At 50.5% G+C, this 22,851-nt stretch overlaps 2 protein-coding genes across 5 annotated transcripts in view; both read right to left on the reverse strand.

Annotated features, from left to right (window-relative positions):
* Positions 1-2,551, reverse strand: part of PLCG1 (phospholipase C gamma 1) — a 44,635-nt gene extending 42,084 nt beyond the window's left edge. For all 4 annotated transcript variants that reach the window (XM_027732511.2, XM_027732510.2, XM_039386720.1 and 1 more), the window contains exon 1: positions 2,304-2,551. In XM_027732511.2, the coding sequence (XP_027588312.1) occupies positions 2,304-2,505 (202 nt within the window). In that variant the 5' untranslated portion in view covers positions 2,506-2,551. The remainder of the gene's footprint in view (positions 1-2,303) is intronic.
* A 4,601-nt stretch (positions 2,552-7,152) lies between these two features.
* Positions 7,153-22,851, reverse strand: part of TOP1 (DNA topoisomerase I) — a 65,558-nt gene continuing 49,859 nt past the window's right edge. The window contains exons 9-21 of the mRNA XM_027732456.2: positions 22,722-22,837; positions 19,375-19,496; positions 18,579-18,701; positions 16,998-17,185; positions 16,217-16,361; positions 15,034-15,177; positions 13,823-14,008; positions 12,147-12,215; positions 11,446-11,560; positions 10,745-10,872; positions 9,580-9,674; positions 8,713-8,862; positions 7,153-8,560 (exon numbers count right to left, since the gene is read on the reverse strand). Coding sequence (XP_027588257.1) covers positions 8,458-8,560; positions 8,713-8,862; positions 9,580-9,674; positions 10,745-10,872; positions 11,446-11,560; positions 12,147-12,215; positions 13,823-14,008; positions 15,034-15,177; positions 16,217-16,361; positions 16,998-17,185; positions 18,579-18,701; positions 19,375-19,496; positions 22,722-22,837 — 1,684 coding nt within the window. The 3' untranslated portion in view covers positions 7,153-8,457. The remainder of the gene's footprint in view (positions 8,561-8,712; positions 8,863-9,579; positions 9,675-10,744; positions 10,873-11,445; positions 11,561-12,146; positions 12,216-13,822; positions 14,009-15,033; positions 15,178-16,216; positions 16,362-16,997; positions 17,186-18,578; positions 18,702-19,374; positions 19,497-22,721; positions 22,838-22,851) is intronic.

Raw genomic sequence — 22,851 nt, forward strand, 5'->3', positions numbered from 1 at the left:
GCTTTCTGCACAGCCCACCAGGCACAGAGAAAGGAGCACAGATCCTCTGTGCTTGGTGTTCACAGAGACAGACACCTCTCCAGTACACGGCCCGTCACACAATGTGCCCCGAGTCCAAGACCTCTGTATGTGATACACTGTGGATACTCACTCGTTCTGAAATGGATAAAAACCCAGGATCACTCCTACTTAGACAACTAACTTGTGTGCAGGGTGGTCTGAAGCTCCCTGGTGGTCTCCGCGTCTCAAGAAACACATAAACATCCGTTACAGACCCATGAACATCACACACACAGTTTTTGACCTGAAAACCCTCAGACTTTGTCCAGTAGAGATGCTGTTCCAAGGGGATGAGCCAGGAGGGGAATACATCAGTGTATCTGCCACGTGAAGTGGAGCTATCACACACCTGGCTTTTCCCAGGCATCCTTTTTCTGCCCAGAAAGCACATCCAGATAAAAATAGGGAAGCTGGCCAAGAACCTAGTATTGCTGGCCATCGATCCCATGGCTTTGCCTTGCCTGCCTAGATACACAGTCACTATTTGTGTACACAAGTTGATATTTCCACCTAGAGCTCCCACACTTCTGTCCAGGAAGTGTTAAAGCAAAGCTCTGCTCCTCAGCCCTGTGAGGAAAGATGGGCAAGGGGATGGGTGCTGCTCAGGGTGTTGGGTGATACCTGAAGAGGGGACTGAGGACAGGGTGAGATGCTCAGGTGCAGAGAGGAGGCCATGGAGAAAGCATCCAGCATCAGAGAGATGGGGCTGAAGGCATGGCAGCTCCTCAGGCTGATGTTGCCTGTCTCCAGTGTGGCCCACCTTCCCCCTCGAGAGGGTCACACACGCTGTGGGAACACCACATGTGTTGGGAGGCACACAGAGGGAACCCAGAGCCCATGGGCACCATGTGGTCTGTAGACTGCAAGAAACTCCCCAGCACAAGCATCATTTGCTGTGCCTTAGTTTGAGAACACCTTAAGCCCAGGGTCAATAGACTGCCACTCTCTCCTCCCTCTCCCACTGCCTCACTGCTCCCAGAGGCCATTCTGGGAAAGGGATGGGGGAGCTTCACATCCTGGTGATGCTAAAGGAGCCCAAGGCTCCCTCCAGATCTGCCTGGAGACACCACTGGGCAAAAGGTAGAGGACTCTGAGGGTCTAAGGGCAAACAAAAGCCCCAAACTGGAAGCACCAGCATTTTATGGTCCTGCCACAGAGACGTGGCCATCATCTCCACATCCTTCCCTCACTGGAGTCCCTGGTACTAACAGCATCCCACCTTCCCACCCTGGGCCAGCAGCACTTGCCAGGAGAGACAACAGCCCCTCCTTGGCCTCGCTGTGCCCCAGTCACACCCTCAGCACAGGGAAGGCCAGCGCCAGCACTTACATCACGTTTCCTTCATTCACATCCCCTCTTCCTCACCTCCAGCACCAAACAGAGCCTGTCCTTGCGCTAGTGCATTTGGGGGTGGGAAGAGCCGTTTAAAAGAAAGAGCAGTAACCTGGGAAACCAACACCGACGTTAAAAGTTTCCCAGTGTGGGGCATCGCTGCTCTCGCCCCCTTTCCCACCCATCTTTGTGGTTTGACACTCAGGTTTCTTACGCACCCTTTCCCTTGCCCTCCTCATTCCAGAGGTCCCCATCCTGCGCGGGAACCCGGAGGCACCGCGGGGCTGCCGTACCAGCACCCACTGCGAGGAGGGGGTGCGGGACCGGCCCCACGCTCAGCTCACCCCGTGCCATCACCCCCGCGCAGATGTGCGGAGGGGAACGCGGAAGAGGACGGAACTACAATATTTTGGGTTGGTTTTCCTACTTTTTGCCTTTTCCGTTCCATCTCATCTGTTGCTCCGAGGTGCAACCGCAAAAGGGCTCACACCAGCCCTGCCTCCTCCCGAGGCTCCCTACGCCTTTCAGGTGCTGTTAGCCAAGGCACCACCCGGGAAAACACCTCGTTTATCCCAGGGGAAGTTCGGTGCCGAAGAAGGATGCGGAAAGTTGGGAGGCGGCGCTGGGCGGGGGCAGTGGCGGTACCGGCCGCGCATCCCCCGCACACCGCGCGGCCGGGGCCGGCCCCGGGCTGGGAGCCGGACCCCCCTGCGCCCCCCGGGCTGCCCGCGGGCAGATACTGAGCGCGGAGAGCCCGGGAGTTAATTCTTTTTCGTTTCCCCCTTCCTCCTCAGCCACCCAGCCCCCGCCGCCCCCCGAACGGCGGCTCCAGCCCCGCACCCATCGCCCCGAGGGACCGCGGCCCCTCTCGCCCCGCTCCCCGCCGCGCTCGCCCCCAGCCCCGCACTCACCGGCCCCCTCGACCTTCTCGGAGCCGCGGCTCCAGGTGACCTGCCGCGTCTCCAGCTTCACCTGGAAAGTTTTCCGCTCGGGTCGCTGCGACTTTTTGGAGTAGAAGAGGGTCATGACGGTGCCCACCTCCAGGCTGCGGCAGAGCTGCACCGCCTCCGCCTCGCTGGGCGCGCCGGGGCCGCCGCCCGGCCCGGCCGCCATCGGAGCGGCGAACAAAGGGGAGCGGGAGCGCCCGAGCCCCGCCGCGCCCCGCGCCGCTGCCGCCCGGAGGAGCGGGGAGAGCAGAGGGAGGAGGAGCGAGGAGGGAGGAGGGAGGGAAGGGGCGGGGGTGCGGGCGGGGCGGTCCCCGCGCCGGGGGCGGGCGGGACGCGCAGCGCGGGGGGTCTGCGGGGGGCACGGAGCGGGGTGATACCGACTGGGGGTCTCGGGCGACAGAGCACCCCGCGGGGTGGCCCGCCTGGGCAGGGGGCAGTGTGGACCCCGCTTGCCGGTGCTACAGACCCCCCAGCGTGCCTGGGGTACCGGGGTGCCCTGCACCCCATGGCACACCCAGGTACCGGGGTGCCCGGCTCCCCTGAGCACACCCAAGTACCGGGGTGCCCTGCTCCCCCGAGCACGCCTGGGTGCCACCCTGCACCCCCCAAGGAGGGCTCCCAGGTCCCCGGGGTGCCGCTCACCCCACGACACGGCGGGGCCCCAGCACCCACCGCAGGGTTTGCGTGGCACGTGCGGGGGCCCGGCGCTGCATCCCGGTGGCTTTTCCTGCAGACAGAGCCCTCGCTGTGGCTGCCGCTGGCGCCATGGGGCGGCTTCCCGGTGGAGCCCCGTCTGCGTTTGCAGTTTCCTCCGCACAGATCCCGGCTGGATGTGTGTTGACATGAAAAGCCGGATGGGGCTTGCGGGGCAGCCTGTGGCATCCTGGCCCTGGGGGACGTGTAGGGAGCCGTGGGTCTCTAGACGGTCTTCAGCCCCTCTCTGGCCCCGGCTGGAGACCACACAAAAGCAGGGTTAGTGAGGGGATAAGTGGTTGAATTGGGAAGCGTTTCAGAGCAGTTTGCTCCATTCATGTGGTTAAAGCCTGCAATTTCCCTTTCTGTGTGCCACTGGCCTTCCTCCCTGTGCCCTCCGCCCCACCAGGACACCCCAGGACACGCTGGGCACCCAGGTGTCCCGGGCTGGGGAGAGAGTCCAGTGGCATCTCTGACCCTGAGAGGCGATGACTGCCAAGGGCAAGCACAGCCCTGCTGCAGGTGAGGTTGGAGGGGTTGTACCCCACATAGAAATGCACAGGTATGTGATATATGTGTATGTGTACAATATAAACACACACACACACACACACACGTGTGTCCACAGGGCCAGGGCAAGGCAGCCTGTGCTGAGCAGCCCTTATCTCACATCCCAGCTCATGGGTGGGCCTGGAAGGGGCATCATATTCTAAGTGAGGGGCCCCCATCCCCATGTGCACCCCAATAAAAATGAGCAGCTCCCTCTGTCCCTGCTGCTCCACTCGCCTCCAAAGGGACACGCTGGACACACACACGCACACACACATGCACACACATGTGCACACTCACGAGGAGCCCTACAAGGTTGTTTAGGATCCCACCTAGTGTCTGGGCAGCAAAAAGGCAAGGACAGACCAGGGTAAGAACCTAAACCTGCCCTGATAGAAACAAGCAGTGTATGACAGCACTGTAAGGGCTGACAGGACGCTGGGGACGTGCTCAGCTGAGCCAGAGCCACTGGAGTCTGTGCTTGGTGTTGGCACAGGACTCTCAGCACATTCTCTCCGGGGTGAGCTGCCGTGGAAGTCGCTCCTGGCTTGTGGAATGGCCTCGCTCGGGACCGGCAGGAAGCAGCCGGCTCCCAGTGGTCTTAAAATAGCTGAGCATTATGGGCACACCCTTGTTTTTGAGGGCAAAACCTGAGAAGGGAGCACGGCCGTCGAAGAAACAGAAGAGGTAACTCCCTCCCTCCCAAATCCTGCCTGTTGTGCTGAAGGAGAGCACCCAGCCCGGCGTGTCCCCGGCTCCGGAGCACTGCCTGGCTGGGGCTGCTGCCTGCAGGATGTGGTTTGCAATGGGGTGTCTGCAATGGATATTTTTTCTTCTGCAGGTTTGACTAATCACCTTTTAGCCTTGCATTAGCTCTCCATGTCTGAGATGCTGCACACCAAGGAGTTTCATCATTTAATTTGACAGCACATGAAACCACCTTTGTGTGCCTGCTGCCTGCCAGCTCTGTTTAGTGGTCCCAGCTCCTGTATCTGCCAGGCCATGGGAAATCACGCTCCACCCCTCAGGGCAGCAAAAACTTCCATTACATTCCTGTTTTTAATTCCCTGGATTGTGTTCATCGTGTGGCTGTGAAGGGCTGGGGGTTCTGCAATCTCCCCTTGCAAACACCTTTGGGGAAAAGGGGATTTCCCCCTCTGAGTGGCCCCAGCACCTTCCCCCATCACAGTTCCGAATCACGGGATGCCATCCCCCATATCCTGCAGGATTCATGGAGCAGCTGCATCCTCCCACCAGGAACAGGCTAACAGCCAGGTGACCTCTGGCTTAAGGACAGCCCCCGGCCATGCTCAAGGGCTGGGGACCAAAATCCAGGGCAAGAGCACTCTGAGGCCACCCCACAGACAAGTGTGGGAGTCCCTGCAGCCCAGTATCCCTCTGACACCAATGTCTGGGAATGGACACGTCTCTCTCCTGCCCTGGGGACCATTCATTGAGAGAAGGTGCCCGATCCTCATCCGAGCAAGGGGTGCTTGGCATCTTGCAACCCCTGGGAGAGGTGCCCCACTCCAGGTTATTTATTCATTCCTGCCTGCTCCGCATTGCCTGGGGTGGGTGAACGTGACATCAGCCCGTGAGCTGAGAAAACCACCATCAGGGAAGAGCTTCCCTGGTGCTGCAGGCAGCAGGATCTGGAAAACCAGCAGGGAAGGCGGTGCGGAGTCCCCTCCTGGCCGGGCTGGTGTTGGCAGACGCAGAGCAGTGTTTTGCCGGGGATGGAAAGCAGACCCGCCTGGGGCTGTGGAGCTGCTGCGGATGCTGGCGGAGAGCCCGCCCCGTGCACGCTCTCCGAGGAGCTGCTGGGCAAAGCTGTGCCCGCAGGCAGGGCTGCCTCCCCCACACCCTCCTGCCCCTCACAGGCCCTGCAAGATCCCTCTGGATTACAACTGGCACCTGATGGGAAACCCACTGCAGCTCCAGGTTCCCTTTCCCCGCTCCCTCACGTTGCATGGGGAGCACAGGCTTTTTTAATATCCCGAGTCCACCTGGTTTCAATTTTCAACCCTGGAATCCTGTAAGACTTCAAGGGGGATGGGGCTGCATCCTGCAGGGTTTGCAGCCTCCCCCTGGCTGTCACGGCCTGTCCATGGGCTCACAATGCACAAGATCCAGTTTCAACCTACATTTTGCCCCCTCCTCTGGCCACATCACCGCTGCCTCAGCTTCCCTGGCTGCCAGACACAAGCCTTGTCGTGGGGCAGGAAAGCAGGACTGGTGTGGTGACACTGGGGCAGGCGAGGACGGGCACTGCAGTGCTGGGATAAAAAACGGGATGTGGCATGTCCGTGGCCATTTCCCTGTTTGCACAGTGAGTCAATGGGGTCTGGGAATTGTCCATGGAAAGTGTGGGGTGTGTGGTCCTCACCCTGCTGTGCCACAGGCAAAACCACAGATTAAACCCTCCTGGGGTCCCTGCCCGGGACAGAGCCAGCAGGGGATGAGTGCCTGTGCTCCCGGTGTCCGCAGGGAGCCGGGCACATTTCCAAGGGCCGCTTTTGCACCAACATACTTTTCCTTGCTGACAGGGAGAGGCACAGCACGCTCCAGCCTGGGACATCAGGCTGGCCTCACACCTCCAGGCCCGGCCAGGGCACTCTGCCATGCCCAGGGAGAAAGCGGATCTGCCAGCAGCGACGCTGGGGTGGAAGATCCCTTCTGTGGGAGCACATCCCTGCCCATTCCATTCAACATTTCCCTGCTCAGCGGTGCACGGTATGGGAATTTAATTCGGCCAGGTCTGACTGAGGCTGTATAAATAGAAAGGATATTTTTACAGGCTGCATTGTTCCAGGCACGGGCAGGTCGGGAGCACAATGAGCCCCTTTCCCTCTCCGCTGGCATTTTCTCGGCTGCACCTTGGAAAGGCCCCAGAGAGTAAACGGCGCTGCTGCCAAACGCGAGTTTGTGCAGCCACAACAAAGCGCCTCAAAGATCGCAGCGGGCAGCAGGAAGCCCGGCTCGGGGCTGGCTGCCCAGAGGCTCCTCAGCTGGCTCAGCCACACTCGGGGCTTTGGGAGCCCACCCCCAGCACTGGGGTCACAGGGAGGTCCTTGTGGAGGAGCCAGGGATCTGCTCCAGGATCCTAAAGGACACCAGGCCTGGGCTGCTCTCAATGCCAAGGAGATGGAATCATCCCTCAGCCTCACTGTCCATGTCCTTGCCCAGCCTCCTGCCCTTCCCAGCCACGTGCCTGAGGATCTGGCTACAGGACCACACAACCGACCACAGAGCCCCCGTGACACCACACAGGCAGCAGTGAGAGCTACTTGAGAAACAAGGGCAGCTTTGGCAGCTGTGGAAAGCATCATCCCTTGCCAGAGCCACGGCCAGGTGATGCCTTTCAGATCCCTGGCATCATAAACCCACACTGTTCCCAACAAAACCCTGATGAAGACACAACTCCTGGGTCACTGCCAACCCACCTGGCCCTTGCCCTGGCCTCAGCATCCCCTGCTGTACAAGGTGCCCATCCCATCACCTCCTCCAGCACAGCAGCCACGGGGACCTCACAGCCCAGGGCTGGAGGTGAAAGAACACACAGACACCAACACTCAGTTAAGTTGTAGGAATTTATTTTAAATAACCTACAGTTGATTAAAAGGGAATTCATGATAAAAATAGAAGATACTTGTTGAGGAAAGGCTGCAGGAAATGGTCTTGCACACACACTAAGCTAACAATGCCTCTAAGACTAATGATTATAGCAAAAAAAGGTTTCACATTAAAATTCTGCCTTTTTAAATTTTTTAAAATTTTTTTACACAATTACAAAAGAAAAAAATAAAAGCCCTAAAATCTTGATTATTTTCCTTTTTGGACCAATGCTCATTTCCCTCGAAATTCATTGACCTGTGAAACTTCTTTTTACACAATAAAATCTTTCAAGTAAAAGAGGGGAGTGGGGCTTAGAAAAAAAGGGGGGAAAAAGGTAAAACAGTCTGACAAACCTAAAAAGTAGATAATTCTGGAAGTGTACAGAGCATGTTCAGAACAAAGGGTGATGGGAATGTCATTTGTTTCCAATTTCACTTGTCCTCAAATTCCACACACATCTCCCCATCACACGGCCCCCTCCCCCCACCCACTCCCCAAATCTACACGATCTTTAAGATCAAGAAAGAAAGAAAACTGTTTAAATATTTTAAAATAATTAAAAGAAATAAAAATTCACATTTAAAAAAAGGAACACTCAAGTCAGGAGGCCGATTTCCCATCACAATTTGCTCTGAACAAATGCGGTGGATATTTGTAATTCATGTTCCAATGCCACGACTGTTTCAAGTGACAAATTGAAAAAGATCTGGGTATTTCCATGACTATAGTGACAGCTGTAACAGGTGCGTTGGGTTCCTTAAATTTTGTTTATTTGTTAAAGTCTGAAATGGGGCGGGAGGGGGAGGGGAAGGGCAGGGGTTAAGGAGTCCATTTTCTATTAAAATATAGAAGTTATTGCAAAACCCTAACTGTAAAAACGCACCAATATAATTGGATTTTGTATACAGTAGCTAAAGATTCCCACGCTCTCAGTGTGATGGTGAATTTGCCTGGCGGAAGGTTGACAAATCCCCCATCCACTTGCCCTGCCTCAAGAGAAAAACCACACAAACCAGACAGCTAGAATTTGGATCTCTGAAACATTTTTAAATAAGTTGTCCATAGGACAACTGGCTCAGCTCCTTTAGGATATTTCCAGGTTATGCTTTCTGCAAGATGTTGGCTGTGTTATCTGATGCTCACTTGCCCCTTTCCTCCCCCTTCCCCAGCATCCAAGGACAAGTAAGGCTCACAGTTTATCAATCTCCCTAAAAACCAGGCTACTCCCTTTTCCCATAAAATTCAGCTCAATAAAAACAGGTTAAAACTCATAGTCTTCCTCTGCCATGTCGATAGCCCAGGCAAATTTCTCTCGTTGGGTTTTGTTATAAATCTTCTCTATAGGAATTCCCCACTTCTTACACCTGCAGGAGAGGAGATGCTGTCAGAGCTGGAGATGGAAGGGAAGGCCAGAGACACTGCCCTTGGCCACAGCCCTCCCCTGCCACGTGGGGGGACACGACAGAGGTGAAGGGGTGGAGGGGATCACCCCAGCACAGCCCAGGCAGGTGCTTACCAAGCAACAGAGATCCTGGGGTCCAGATAGTTGAGTTTGGAGGTGCCCAAAGCGATCTGCTTGTTCTCCTCCCTATCTGTAGCCTGAACCTCCAGCTTCATCAGCTGCTCTTCAATCCTCTGCACTGCTTTCTTCTTGCTCTCCACCGTCCTGGGGTGGGAAAGAACAAATCATTGAATTCCTAATGCCCTGCCAGCCAGCACTGTGGGAACCCAAAGGGACCCTGCTCAAGGTAAGCAATGCCACCAGCCACACGGGGCAGCCGTGTCAGCACAGATGGTGACATAAAACACTCAGCACATGCAATTAAGAACTGACATTTTCAAAGAGGTAGAGCAGGAATCTTAAGCAGCAGTTTTGTTTTAAAAGGTTGGAAGCAACAGCCTGAACTGTTCTGATGCTACACCCACTCCCAAAGCAGCCCATCTATCCCTCAGGAACAGTCATGCTGTGATCCTGCTTTCAGAGCTCCCATAACTCAGCACCCCTGGGGCTGCTCTGCAGAGCCCGCACGGAGCCCGAGCACATCATCTGCTCCATGGGCTTCCCACGGGGAGAGTGGAACTCGGGGAGGTGCCTGTGCATTAACTGTGTAACTCCTGGCTCCCCAGCCAGGCAGCAGCACTGCACAGGGGTCACTGGGCAGCTCTGGGGTGGGTGAGCTCTGCTGAGGCTCAGTTCAGAGGGCTGGGCACGAGTGACCACGGCAGGACCCACAGCATCAGACCAGCCCCTGGGTGGCCATTTTTTCATGCACAGAAGAAAGAGGGGAAAAGATGGCCTTCCCAAATCACAGGCCAGGAAAATGGATGCAGGGAGAAGGACCCCTTCTGGGAGCATTGCAAAGCCCGGGAACACCAGCCTTACTTTTTAGATTTCTCATCCCTCCGGACCTTGGCATCAGCTTTGGCGCTTTTCAGTTCCCTCCTGGCATCAGCTAATTGCTCCTTCTTGGCATCAATCTAGGAGAGGCAAAACCAGACAGCAGCACTGTGAACAAGCTGCTGACAGCTGTGGCAGACACCCCTGGGCAGCATGACCAGGGAGTGAGTTTGTGACTGTGTTCAGAATGTACCAGGAGTCAGACCCAGCCCTGCAGAACAGCGAGGCCGTTGGCCCTTCACTGCTGCACAGCCCAGTGTGGGGAGAGATCCCCCAGGGCCCCACTCACTGCCCAAGACAAGGTGGTGCTGGGAGCTTTCTAACACAGCTACAACCAAGCAGGCAAAGGAATTGGCTTGGTCTGGCCTGGCCAACAGCCCCTCCAGGCAGCTTGTCTGCCTTCACTGTATCCTGCCAGTACCTGTCATGGAAACACAGAAGGACGATCCCTGTTCCCTCAGCAGGAATCAGCCCCAAATCCTACACACTGAAAGGTGTTAAGGCTTCAGGCAGTTCTTCCCCAGTAAGTTTAGGATTCAGGGAGATTTAGCATTTTGCAGCCCCTGTTCAACCATTCCCCAAGCTCTGGGATCTAGGGGGGAGGCAGCCAGGTTAGGTGTTATGGAAGCAGGGGACACTGCAGTGCCAAACCAGAACTCCTTATTGTGAAGGTTATTCTAAAGCCAGACCAGGAACAGACCTAACCCCTTTGGACCTCATGGCCTTCACCAGAAACAATCTGCAAAGGAAGAGGTCAAGTCAGAGGGGCATAATGTACTATGTGCACACTGACAGCGGCCTGAGATTCACACAACAGGGGTGGATGCCCACAGCAGGTTCTTTAGTGGACACAGATCAGAGCTAGAGCTGCTGCTTTGGAGTTTCAATGGCAGCAGAACACACAGCTATGGGATGAAGGGCAGAAAAAGGGTCTGGTCTTGTTCTTTACAAATAAAAGACAACTCACACAGTCCCTTCCAGCTCACTGCTCCTCTCCAAGCAGGCCCATCTCTGATGCAGCACTACCCAAATCCTGATAGGGAAAAGCAGGCTCTGCTTCCATTTCACCCCAAGTGAAAGGAATCCTAACTCCCAAGACACAGGACTTGGAGCCCTGCCCCGAGCCCAGAGCTGGGCAGGGGGGAGGTACCTTGCTCTGCAGGTTCATCATGGACTTCTCGAAGGTTTTGGGCGGAGCTCTCTGGTGGTTGCACAGGATGGCCACCGCTCTGTTGGCACGGTTATAGGAGAGGATCTTCGCTGGGATGTTGTCGTCCGCTGGCAAGGACAGCAAAGTGGTGAATGTGGGGGCTCTGCAGGGTGTGCAGCCCCAGCCCCTGCCCCACTGCCTGCAGAACCGACCCGACCCTCCCCTGCCACGGGCCAGGCTCAACATCATGCTCCAATTACATCCCTGGAGCCTGACCACATCCATCCCAGGCCCAAACTCCTTCTGGCAGGTTCTTTATTCATCACCATCGACACCATCTGTCAGCTCAAGAGAGGGGAAGCACAGCCATGCTCAGAGCAGGGGACAGCAGGCCCATACTGCCCAGGACACCACTGGGCTTGACAATCTGCTTTGGTAAGGGACAGGCATAACCTAGCAGGGACACCCTGGTGTGCTCACAAGTCAGCTCTTCCCTGCCCCAGTGACGGGCTGCTCAGCTGCCCCAAAAGACTATGTGGTAGCAGATTTTTGATCAGACCTCAGCTGGGTCCCAGCTGCACTGGGAGAAATGCAATGAGGAAGTGGTGAACAGATATATGACTTGTGGCCCAGGCAAGGAAGCCAGGTCTGTATTGCAGGGTAAGATCTGTTCCCCTCGCAGTTTCAGGGACAAGACTTACGGTTAGTGAGCTCCTTGAGCTGCTGCTGTAGCGTGATGGAGGCGTTGTAAGTACGGAATACCTTGGCTGTCAGTCCCTCCATAAGGTCTTGAAGGTGTTTATTTAAGATACTGGTCTAAAGAAGCAGAAAGGAGCTGACAGTCAGCACCCGAATTGACCACGGCCTTTGTAAAATCTCTGGACCCACAGCTCACGACTGGAGCCTGCTGTGCTCAGACCTGACCACAACAGAATAGCCACAACATTACTGAAACCACAGGAAAAGTGAACAAAGAACCAACAAGTATTAGATTGGTAACAAGTACCACAAGTGGCCAAAAAAGATTTCTTTGGTGTGGAAGCCTTGGTTTCCAGTAACTCTAAATGTGCCCGAACCACCACACTGCTCCCAGAGAGCCAAGTGTGCAGATGGGGATGGCATCTGAAAATCTGTCACCTCACACATTCATCATCTCTGAACCCTGAGAAACCTCCCCAGGTCAGAGCCAGGCTCGCCAGGACCAAGGCCCATTGCTTTGGGAACCTGTGGGCACAGTGGACAATAGAGACACCAGACTGAGACAGTCTCTCACTGCTTTTAGGCTGCTCTGGAAGAAAACTTCCACTGAACCCATTGCTGGAACAGAGCAGCTGTTACTGCCTGGGGCAGAGCGAGCCTGCTCAATGTGCTCCAACCCCCTCCCCATGAACTGTGTGCTTACATTGAGGCGGTCAAAGAGGTCATCCTCAGGTTGCTTGTTCTCCATGAACAGCTGAAGATTCTTAAACACCTGCAGGAAAAGAAAACCAGGAACTTCAGGCACACACAGCAGACAGTGCTGGGCAGCAGTAAGATGTATGGAAGCAATACTGCCAGGGAGCCAGTCAAACTGTTTTCAGGGCACAGTGATGATATTGGATGTTACTTCCCAGCAGGCAAAACCCACCTCTCAGTGCAATGCTTGTGTCACAGGTTCCTCCCCAGCACAGGAGTCCTGAGCATTCAATGCCCTTATCCTCCTCCTTTAGATCAAAACTGCAGGAGACCTGACTCTGCTCTGGCTGAGCTGCCTAACAGAGAGACCCCCAGAGAAAGAAAAGCTACTGCCCTTTCCTTACTCTCCATCTTTACTCCATCCAAAGAGACCCCATGGCTATTTCCCATGGAGTCCAGCTATCAGAAACCAACCCTTCTCATTGCTGCATTGTTTCACAGTTTCATCCCAAACAAGTCTCACTGGGGTAGGGAGAATAATCAAAGCATCTTCAGTTATAAAACAGACCACAAATCCCAGCTCTGCATGCTCCAAATCCCCAGCTTCTCAACAACACACGTTCTTCTACAGACACCCAATATACAAAGATTTCTAGTTCCACAATAATCAATTCCCCATTGTAAGCACTGAGGAGACATCGAGAGATGCCAACGCCAATAAATTTAAACAGAAAAAATTGTTTTTTCTTTAAACAAGGAAGTAAGAATTACATCACATTAATTTCTAGAGGAGCCATAGTTTGATTTTTTTCAGTTGTTTTGCTCCTCAAGAGCCCAACATTTACTGCTGACTGTTGTTAAAATTACCACAGCATTACACATGGGGCACCTAATACATTGTGCTCACTGCAGAGCTGTGGGCCAGATGCAGAGCTGTTACACCCACAAAAATAAAAGTCTTTTTGGATAGTTATCTCCAGGTTCACACTGCTGGATGGGGATTTATTCTGGAATGAGGCCAAGCTCACAGCAAATATGAAGTTGGTGGATGACAAAGAGATGAAAGAATGGACATGGTATAAGAAGTAAGTCCTGGCTGGTAGATATCCAGGTTCAGAGGCCAGAGGTACCAGTGCACCCACTCCATAGGCTCTGGAGCACCCAAGATCAAGACCTACCTCCCTGAGGGCTCGGCTCCAACATGAACCCAACCACTGAGACAGAGAAATGTGTATCGTCGAGGCCCAAGGCAAACTGCTGCTCTAAGAGTGCTGGTACATGGTATTTCAGAACCTGTTATGCTGTTATTACATTATACATTATATATATATTATATATATTTTATATTATATGGGCCTACAACTCTACCATCTCCAGGTGACAAAACTAACTCTGCTGACCAGAATGGGACCCAAGAAACTCTTCTAACAGGGCTGGCACGGTCACGTTATGCCAACTCTTTACACTGAGACCAGAAGGAAGAGCAGTAAGATGTTCAAACATCTTGGCTGCTGGGCTATGTCACCTTCCACAGCCCTGACAATAAAGAGGTGGAACACTAACAGACTATTTTCTGGCTGGGTATCTGACCAGGGACAAAGCGACCTGTTACTGGCATCAAAACTGTGCTGGCCACACTTGTGTGCAGCTGAGGCTGTGGAGGTGCTTGTGGAGGTGCCTCACCCTCTTCTCCACAGGGACTTTGTTGTAGTATCGGATGGAGTCTTTTCCAAGGAAGTCGAACTCAACCACGTATTCCTGCCCATCCAGCTCAGGATGCAGCTTGATGTGTTCTACTCTCAAAGAGCAGCAGCCCACGGTGTCAGCTGTCTCTCCTTCTTCTTTTTCATTACCAGCTCTCAGGGCAAGCTACATTGATGTCAAGACAAAAGAGGTTAAGGAACTCAAACCATCCCCAGAACACAGATGCTGCAAACTTTCAGACTCTGGCCTAGAATCAGCAGTGTCCAGAGGAGAAGATCTCCTTTCTTAAAGAGTTCAAGCCAAGATGTTTTACCAACTTTTGCTCATTAAGGAATTCAAACTGTGAGACAGTTCTGACTAATGGAAATTCGTTTCAGAAAGTATGGTATTTTTTAAAAATCAAATTGACTTCCATGTGAACTCTGCTTGAGACAAATCATACAGTTCAGTTCTTCATCTTCTGTGAGCCTACTTATTCACTGCACACTAAATATACTTCAAATAGCATAAAGGTTATGTAAATTATCTCGAGGCTACACTTGGTTGTGTAAAAACATGTATTTTTAACAGGACTGGCTAAAGCCATTTCTAATTTTTGGAAAAAAAAATCTTCAGTGTTCATATGAAACCACAATTATTCACATCAGAGCTCCCTGGTTTACATCAAACCATTTTGAACAAAACCTGTTAATTTAGTTGGTCAAGACACCATATGCTACCAGGGAACAGCTCTCTGGGAACTGGTTGTATGTTGCTTTAAATGCATCAACACAACTGCAGTTTTCTTTACGCTGTGGTGAAAAACTCAGCATAATTACAAACCCTCACAACTGCAACCTCCTACTAAAGAGGTGACAAACCAGCAGAAATTCCCAGCAGGAAAACTGAAACAGCTGGAGACAAAAGGCCCACACAAACTTCCCAGTAATCCAACTGGGCGATTCTGGAACCGGGCCGTGAGTTTGGCCTGAACTAAACAATGCTGCCTGAAATAGCCCCGTTCAGCACAATGGGTTATTGCTCTGGATTCCAGGTACTGGGAAGGAAAAGGAGACGGGAGCCTGCCCTCCAGGAAGTCTCAGGATACCTTAGTAACTGGGCTCAATCCTGCCTTGGAGACCAGCACACAGCATTCCCAAGTAGCCTGGGCAGGACAGGGAAGGTCGGGCTGTGCTGGGGAACAGCCTCACCTTGTCAATGAAGTACAGTGCCACCGCCCGCTGCCGCACTTTCATCTCTTTGGACTTCCAGTCTTCTCGGTACTGATTTCGGATTTTATCTACACACTTCTTCAACCTCCGGGCTGTCTCGTACTTCTGCCAGTCCTTCTCACCCTGCAGGGAGCGTTGGAGCAGAGTCAGCTCGGGAGAGCAGGCAAAGCACCAGTCCCAGTCTGCACCTCCAGGCTCTGCAAGCCTGGTGTGCAAACGGTCTCACTGCACAGAGCAGGGAGCTGGTGCTGCTGAGCAGCTCAGCTTCACACTGTGCTGCCACACAGCTGTAGGTCATTCAGACTGCCATGATATTAAATGCTTCCACGGAAGCAACTGCAGACACACAAAAGATATGTCTTCCCTGCCTCTCAACATATAAATGGTTTCCTCTGCTTTATTCAGATGACACTTATGTTCTTTCAGCTGTGTAATTAAACACCCATAGAAAGTAAAAGCAACATCAACAGTTCAGCATCATTATTATATATTCAAGCTATGGCAAAAAGAGGGCAGGAATTCACAAGGAACAGAGATTCTTCCCCCTCCTCCCCCCACCCCCTACTTGTAGGACAAACTCCTTGTTTCCAATTCAGGAAAAAATCTCTTGAAAAAGACTTGATGAGAAGAGCTGAAATCCTTGCTTTTATGGACTTGTTATTTGTTATGGGCTGGTTATTTGCTCTCACAGCAGGTTTTGTTTTCCTTCAGCCAGGAGCTCCTTACCAGCCTTCTCAGCCAGGAGCCTGGCCAGGTTTTTAATTTTACAACCAACCAATTAACAACCCATGGTTATAACTTCACTACATGAACAGGCAGGGGAAGTTAAGCCCAAAAGTAGGTAAAATATCCACCAGAGCAAGTCTGTTCTTGGATAAATTTCTTCCTTTTAGGTTTACACTGGTTAAAGCATTCCTTCTAGGAATGACACAATGATGCTTTGCAAGAGACATTTTCCAGATTTCACCTGCTCTGTTGGGCAGTAACTGTATTTCTCTTTGTGAGAAGGAACAGCACAGAAGCTTTCCTTATGTATTTCCATCACTGTAGGATGACACAGCAAGGCAGCTTTACCTCCTATCTCTCTCCTAACCCAGAGCTACATTTGCTTCTTGGAGACATGACCGAGAAGATTGTTTTGGCTTTTTAACTAGATCTTTACCTTAATTCTTGAGCTAGGGTTCAACATGATGTATTTGATAGAGCCTTGGATGTTCTCAGTCCATGATACCAGCCAGGTAACCTTGTTATCATGCCGGACCTCCTTCCATTTGTGTCCTGGTGGAGGGGCAGGGATCTTGGAATCCCTATACAGAATTAGAAAACAGAAAATAAAAACTTTTTAAAGCAACTCCCACCAGCATCAAAACAGAAAAAGAATAGCATCACACAAAGAAAGTGCAGGGAAAGAAACTGAGGCAACGTAAGTACATATTTCCACCACCAGGAAACCAAGTGAATCAAAATGAACAATCAAAGATCAGGAACGTAACTGCTACCAACATGTACCTGCTGAAGAATTATACTAGAGGTGGGACCCACTTTGCTAGGACCAGCTTTGATTTGTGCACACATCATGTGGACACTTATCAGGACTAGAGACTGAAGAGAAGCCCACCAAACCTTAGCCTCCAACATAAAGGAAGACAAAGTAGGACAACCTATCTAGAAGAAAATTAATTTCTGGAAATACTAGCAGGAAAGACAGCTTAAGCAGATGTAGGCTGTGGGCGTGAGGAAGAAAATATGTTGACAAAGTTCTACGTGAAACCCATGATTGCCTTGCTCAGTCTTTGCTTGTATCACTCCGTTTCTTATCCATATAAGAACAAATAAGCAGCATCCCTATTTCTGCCTGCTTGACTATCAACCTACATAGGGTTTTAAACATAAGCTCTCCTATCTAGGAAGCAAAGCTGAGGTGTGAAGCCCCCAGTGCCCACTTGCTGCAGTTGATGATGATGTCCTCTGGCATGATGCGTCTCTTCAACATGCCCATCTTGGGATGGTTCCCACGGCCTCGGAAGAGACCTGGGGGTTCGATCTTGAAGTTGGCAATCCTCTCCTTGTGGTTGTCCATCACACAGTAACCATATTCCTTCAGTAGCCGCTCGTTCTCCTCTTTGATTTTCTGGAAAAAGCCAAAAGCAAAGGTAAGGCACACACAGCACCACACGCACTTTTAAATGCCAGAACTTAAAGGATTTCTATAGTTGCACCGCAGTAATGGTGGAGACCCGACCCAAAACCAGATCCCCATCATGGCAAGTGTACCAGACTGGCCACAGAGCAGCAGATTGGCCAGAAAAGCATTAATAAAATGCCAGCAATACAAACAAATGGAAAAAGAGAAAGAACATGTGAAAACTCACTGAAAACTCGTATTTAAGGGAAACAGATGAGTGTTGGTGAAGGCAACTAGAATTCTGCCACAACAGAGGCATGCACCTCTACCCACATAGCACACTACAGGGGCAGCCCCAGCACGGTACTGTTGCTTTATATTCTGTATTGAGCATTTGGCATCCACCAGACTTCACATCTTGCTGTTTATGTATAAAAACTGTGTGTATAAAAGACTTCTGTGTTTGAAATGTGCATCGGAAAGCAGGCAAAGGAATGTCTCCAGGCTGCTGCATGTCAAGCCTGTGTCAGCAAATGGTCTCATAAGCAGAACACAGTCTCCTAAGAAAGAATGTGCTGAGATTTCACTGCATACTTCTGTGCCTGAACTCTAATTATACAGAAGGAAAAATAAAAACATTACAGCTCAAAATAAAACATCTGACCCATAGACAGCACTGCTGCGCCAGCTAAGAAACCAACAGAAAAAGCCACTTCTGCTTCATTGTAAGAGGGCTAACCCACATTTCTCAAATGGAAAAAGCAGTAAGACATGGGCTCTCTATTCTGGTGGGACCCCTCCAACCCCAAAGGCCATAATTCCAAGCTACCAGGGCTCTCATTCAAAGGAAAATTACTAGAGTGTCACAAAAGATAATAATTCTCTCCCTACAAGCCACTATAGCCATGCTACTGGATAACAAAGTTCATTTGTTATTAAAAAAACCCAGCATTAACTGATGTTTAAGATTTCTTCTCTCATTTTATTCACTACTGGCATTACTGCATTTCTTCCACCATCCTTATCTATCCTTAACTGAGTATCCACTGCTCATTATTGTCCAGGGACCAATGAACCCACGGAAGCTCTGCTTCTCGTTATTTACTTAAGCAGTTACTTAACTTTACTTAAGCAGTTACTTACTTAACTTTATTTACCTAAGCAGGATCAGCCCTATCAGTATATCATTTCAAATCAGGATGAGGATTCAGCTGTAAACACAGTGCTCTGCTCCACCTGAGGTGCACAGCACAGACTCCTACAGTTAACACAAAAGCAATAATCTGAAAGCAAGTGAGAACACTGACGTATGAAAGCAAGGCAGGCAGAGGAATGATTACACCAAGATGTTTACAAGCCAGCTAAGGATCACGAAGTCTCCTAGAATTCCCTCTGGTACCTGTTTCTCCTCCTTGGACATCTGTTTCCTAGCTTCTGTCTGAGCTTTGAAATACTGGCTCATGTGGGTGAAATCACACTTGCTGAGGCTGGTGATAGTGCTCTTCTCTTCAGAGGTCATTTCCTTGCAGAAAGAAAGCAGTGCTGTAAGTTTTCATACACAGTGAGTTCTGCACAGCTCACCCTGCCCCAGGCAGCTCAAACAGGACCAGCAGACAGGTTCTCACAGTAACCCCCAGAGAACCCCCAAATTCTTGCACAGGCTCACTCCAGCCGAGGTCAAAGAGGAAAGGGCAAGAAGCAGAGCCTATGGAGTCTCTGGAAGTGCTGGGCAATGCTGGACCATTTTCCAAATCTCTCTTACATCCAGCAGGCTGGGACTGCTGAGGGAGAAAAATCCAGAAACCCAGCCAGGAAAATGGCATCAAACTGATCCACAGGTTTGCTCTTATGGCAGATGACTGAGCTGAAGTCCTGAGTTTTAGGTCTTTGGAAGGTGTTTCCTTCTAATATTAAGCTAGCTCTTCCACAAGGCACATAACAGCCAGATCAGCTACCCCCCATCATGCTACAACAGACATATTTGGTTGGGAGAAGCTGACCTTGTTGGTTTAGGAAGGTATTTATGATGGGTGAAACTACAGGATAAACAGGAAACTTCACAGCTAAGATCTGAAGCAGCTTTTAGTTGCCTCAAGACAACTTTTGTGTGCATGGAACAGCAGCCCCTTTTCACTGCCCAGTGCTGAGGAGACACTGGCCATGCCCACAGCCACTGCAGCCAGGAACATGCATACCTTCCTCCAGTCCTTGAAAAAGTTTTTCCTGAAGATCTCCTTTGTAGTGTACTCATGATCAAGCATTTTTGCAAAGAATGTGGCAACTTCTTCTGCTTTGGTACTCAGCTTCATGACTTTACCTACAAAGAAAGGTTTTCTTTTTAAAGAAAATGGTAAACAGGAATCAAAGCCAGAAAGAGGCCACAGTAACTAACTTAAAGGATTATATTTTTACCACGGAGAAGTTTTTCTTAAAAATGTTACATAATACAGCAAATTGAATGGATGAAGGAAACAGAAGAGCACAACTGCATGACTTTCATCACAAACATTTTGAAAAAAGTTTCCTCTGGAATCTAAACAGTAAAAAAAGCAACAGCAGTCTGATGTGAGACAGGTCTGAGGCGCAGGGCAGGAAAGGGAAAAGGCCTTGCTGCAGGAAACCCTCCACTGAGCCACCCCCATGCTGGGTACACTCCTGGGGAGACACTGCTGTTTGAAGTCAAACAGGCAAGGGATTTTATTAAATCTCCTGTTCCAGCACTCAGACATATGGGAAATACAGTCCCTGTATTCCTCTTCAACCCACGGAGAGTCTCTGCCTTGGAACACCCCTTCCAGCCTTCAGCTATTTCTAGGCAGGAAGAGCCCTTCCTATGGATACACTACAAACAGGTTGGAAAGCGATGCCAAATATTGAACTCTCCTCCATGGCAGGGAAACGTCTCAGGATGCTGCTAATTGTTCCCTCAGCTGTGGGAATGCACTCCTGCATCTCCACATCAGGCTCAAAGAGCCAGTCATTTTTAAGAAAGCCTGAGCTGTCGGGGAATGGAGGGGTCGCATTCCAGCTCCTCTGCACGACTGCAGCACAAAATGAAACTGCTGCAAGGGAAGAGCAAAACACAGGGGAAAAGAGGCTGCTGCAACATCCAGGCTGTGGCTCCGACATCCAACGTTCCCACTGAGCATCTTTTTGTCCAGATTTCATTCCTGATGAAACATGGGGTGCCAGGGATCCCTGTGAAGGGTTTTGCATGCAGCTCACATCTCCAGCTAGTTGCAAGAAATATTCAAAGTTCCAGTGGGCTGGCAGGCAGTCAATACCTGGGGATTTTTTAACAACTGTTTTACTGCATAAAAGTGAGCACAAGAAAATGTTCAGTCTATGCTCCTGGAAAAAAACCACCACGCTTTTGATTTACTACATATTTTCAAGAGTTGCATCATCTCCAAAATTAAAGCATGGGAGTCAGCTAGAAAGCCTTAAGATCTATAAACCCTTGTAAAACAGGACTTAGCAAAAGGTCCTCCCAATGATCTGAGAATATTCCACAATTAAATTAAACCAACAGTAACTCTGCCAATTTTTAAGCTGTAACCTAAAATACCACATTTGTTTGCTTATAACAGGAAATGGGGGAAGGGACAGACAGCAAGGGAAGCTGTTTTTCCAGGCTGAAATTTTAGTTTGAAAGAGGCTATCGAGTTAGTAACATGTTATGGGGCTAAAATGAATGGTATTTTTCCCAAACAGCTGAAGGCTCAGTCACCTTTATCTAATCACTTCAGAATATATTTCACTGGGCTCAATTGCCTCCTTTTTACAAAGGTTTGAAAAGACTCTCAGTAACACAGTTGGACATTTGAAGGAAAAAGGGATTTATTCCAGAGGCATGAATATTTAAAAAACTGCAAACCAGAGAGCAATCAGGGGTCATAACAAGCAGGAGAGACCAAATGGCCATGACTGAAATGCAACTGCCACCACCTACACTCTTGTCTTGCCCCATCTACAGAAAAATATGCAAGTTTGAGCCACCTCTGGGCTACGAGCTTGTTAACTCACAGTACTAAAAAAAGATGGTTTTAGCATTTCAAGCTCCTTCCCCTTATCACAGGCACTAACAACAGCCCCAGCAGTCCTTATGAGAGACAAAAACAGGCAGTGTCTCCCAGGCCAGGGACAAATTCCTCCAGTGTGAGCCCACAGCCACAGCCTCATTATTGGGCTCTACAAATCATCCTGGGATCATCCTGAAATTAGACAATGCCTTGTGAGCACAGACAGCAGCTCTCAGCAGCTGCTCTGCAAATCTAACTTCTGATTTCTCGCCTAGTTTCTCAAGGAAGACTTATGTGATGTCTTTATTTGCCAGACATCCCCTGCCCACCCCATGACCATTGAGCTTATTGATGAATTTCTGCGATGACAAGAGGCAGAGGTTCCAAAAATCCCTGCAGAGGTTCCATGAAATAGATGGCTGGAGAGACGAGGAGCTTATTGCTGCCTGCACCAAGGGAGAGCTACAGCGCAATCTGCCCCTCCCCTTCTCTAGACAGCAGGAGAGAGCATGCATTTTTCAACAGAGCAGAACAATTTCCATCTTCTTGTTAAGTTCTTATCAAACCCCAAGAAAGAAGTGTGCAGACTTCCTTGATCGCTGTGCTACTTGCTTGGAGCTGGTCTTTAATAGGCTGCAGTATGTTTATCTCCCTACAGTGATGTCACCTATTCCTCTGTATTTAAAAACACTGTGTCACCTCACATGAAAACAGCACGTTGCTCCTGGAAGAGTTCCATGTGCAGATGTCCCCTTCACCAAAAATTACATTTTCATCCATTTAAATACCTCCCACTTAATTCAATCCTGGGTTAATTTGATCCTTCATTTAACATGATCACAGGACTAAAAGGAAACACACGGGTCATCAAGTCCAGGCTCCAGCAGGCATCACATCATATAATCCCTTCCACATGAGCCTCTAACAACCAGTCAGCCCAGGATATTAGAATCCCACATCAATTAGTTCTACCACACGCAGTGGTCAGGGAGTGGGACCATGACTTACACCAGAGGGCTGTGTCCTTGAGGCCAGGGTCATCCCATTCACTCCTACAAGATCCTAATCATCTGTATCAAAATTCAATTGTCTTCTATTCTGCTCATGTCACCAAATGATCATGAATTTCATCACAGATGATGGAAGTTGCAATTCTTAAGGTTAAAGAAAACAGAGCAAGCCTAAAGGTGAGCAGTGATGAGGCAGCTACAATTACATACTCCACTGGTCAGACACTGCTGCTCTGAGGCATCAGACACTCACTCTGGAGAGTAACCTGAGAGATTCACCACCACAAGGGAGTGAGAACAAGTTCATCCCTGTGTCACCTCGGTGAACAGAATTCAGCAGGCTCACTTTACTTCCACAGACTGTTCCTGTACTTTGCTGCTGAGGAGCTGCTTTTAAGCAAACCACTAAAACAAAACCACCTCCTCAGCACTCCAGTCCCCGGAAGAATGCCACGATACCCTGAGATGTTTATTTCTCTTCCTAGCAAGTGGAAACACAGATTAACTCACCATCATAATAAAACTTGACATTTTCAGGCAGAGGTTCATATGGTGGAGCAAATACAGGACCTTTGTGCTCTAGGAACTTCCATTTAATGCCTTCAGGGTAGCGCTCTTCTTCCCACCTTCAAGAGAGAAA

The sequence above is a fragment of the Pipra filicauda genome, unplaced genomic scaffold (genome assembly GCF_003945595.2).
Source record: "Pipra filicauda isolate LSUMZ 115617 unplaced genomic scaffold, ASM394559v2 scaffold4_size7858003_pilon, whole genome shotgun sequence".
In the NCBI taxonomy this organism is placed as follows: Eukaryota; Metazoa; Chordata; class Aves; order Passeriformes; family Pipridae; genus Pipra; species Pipra filicauda.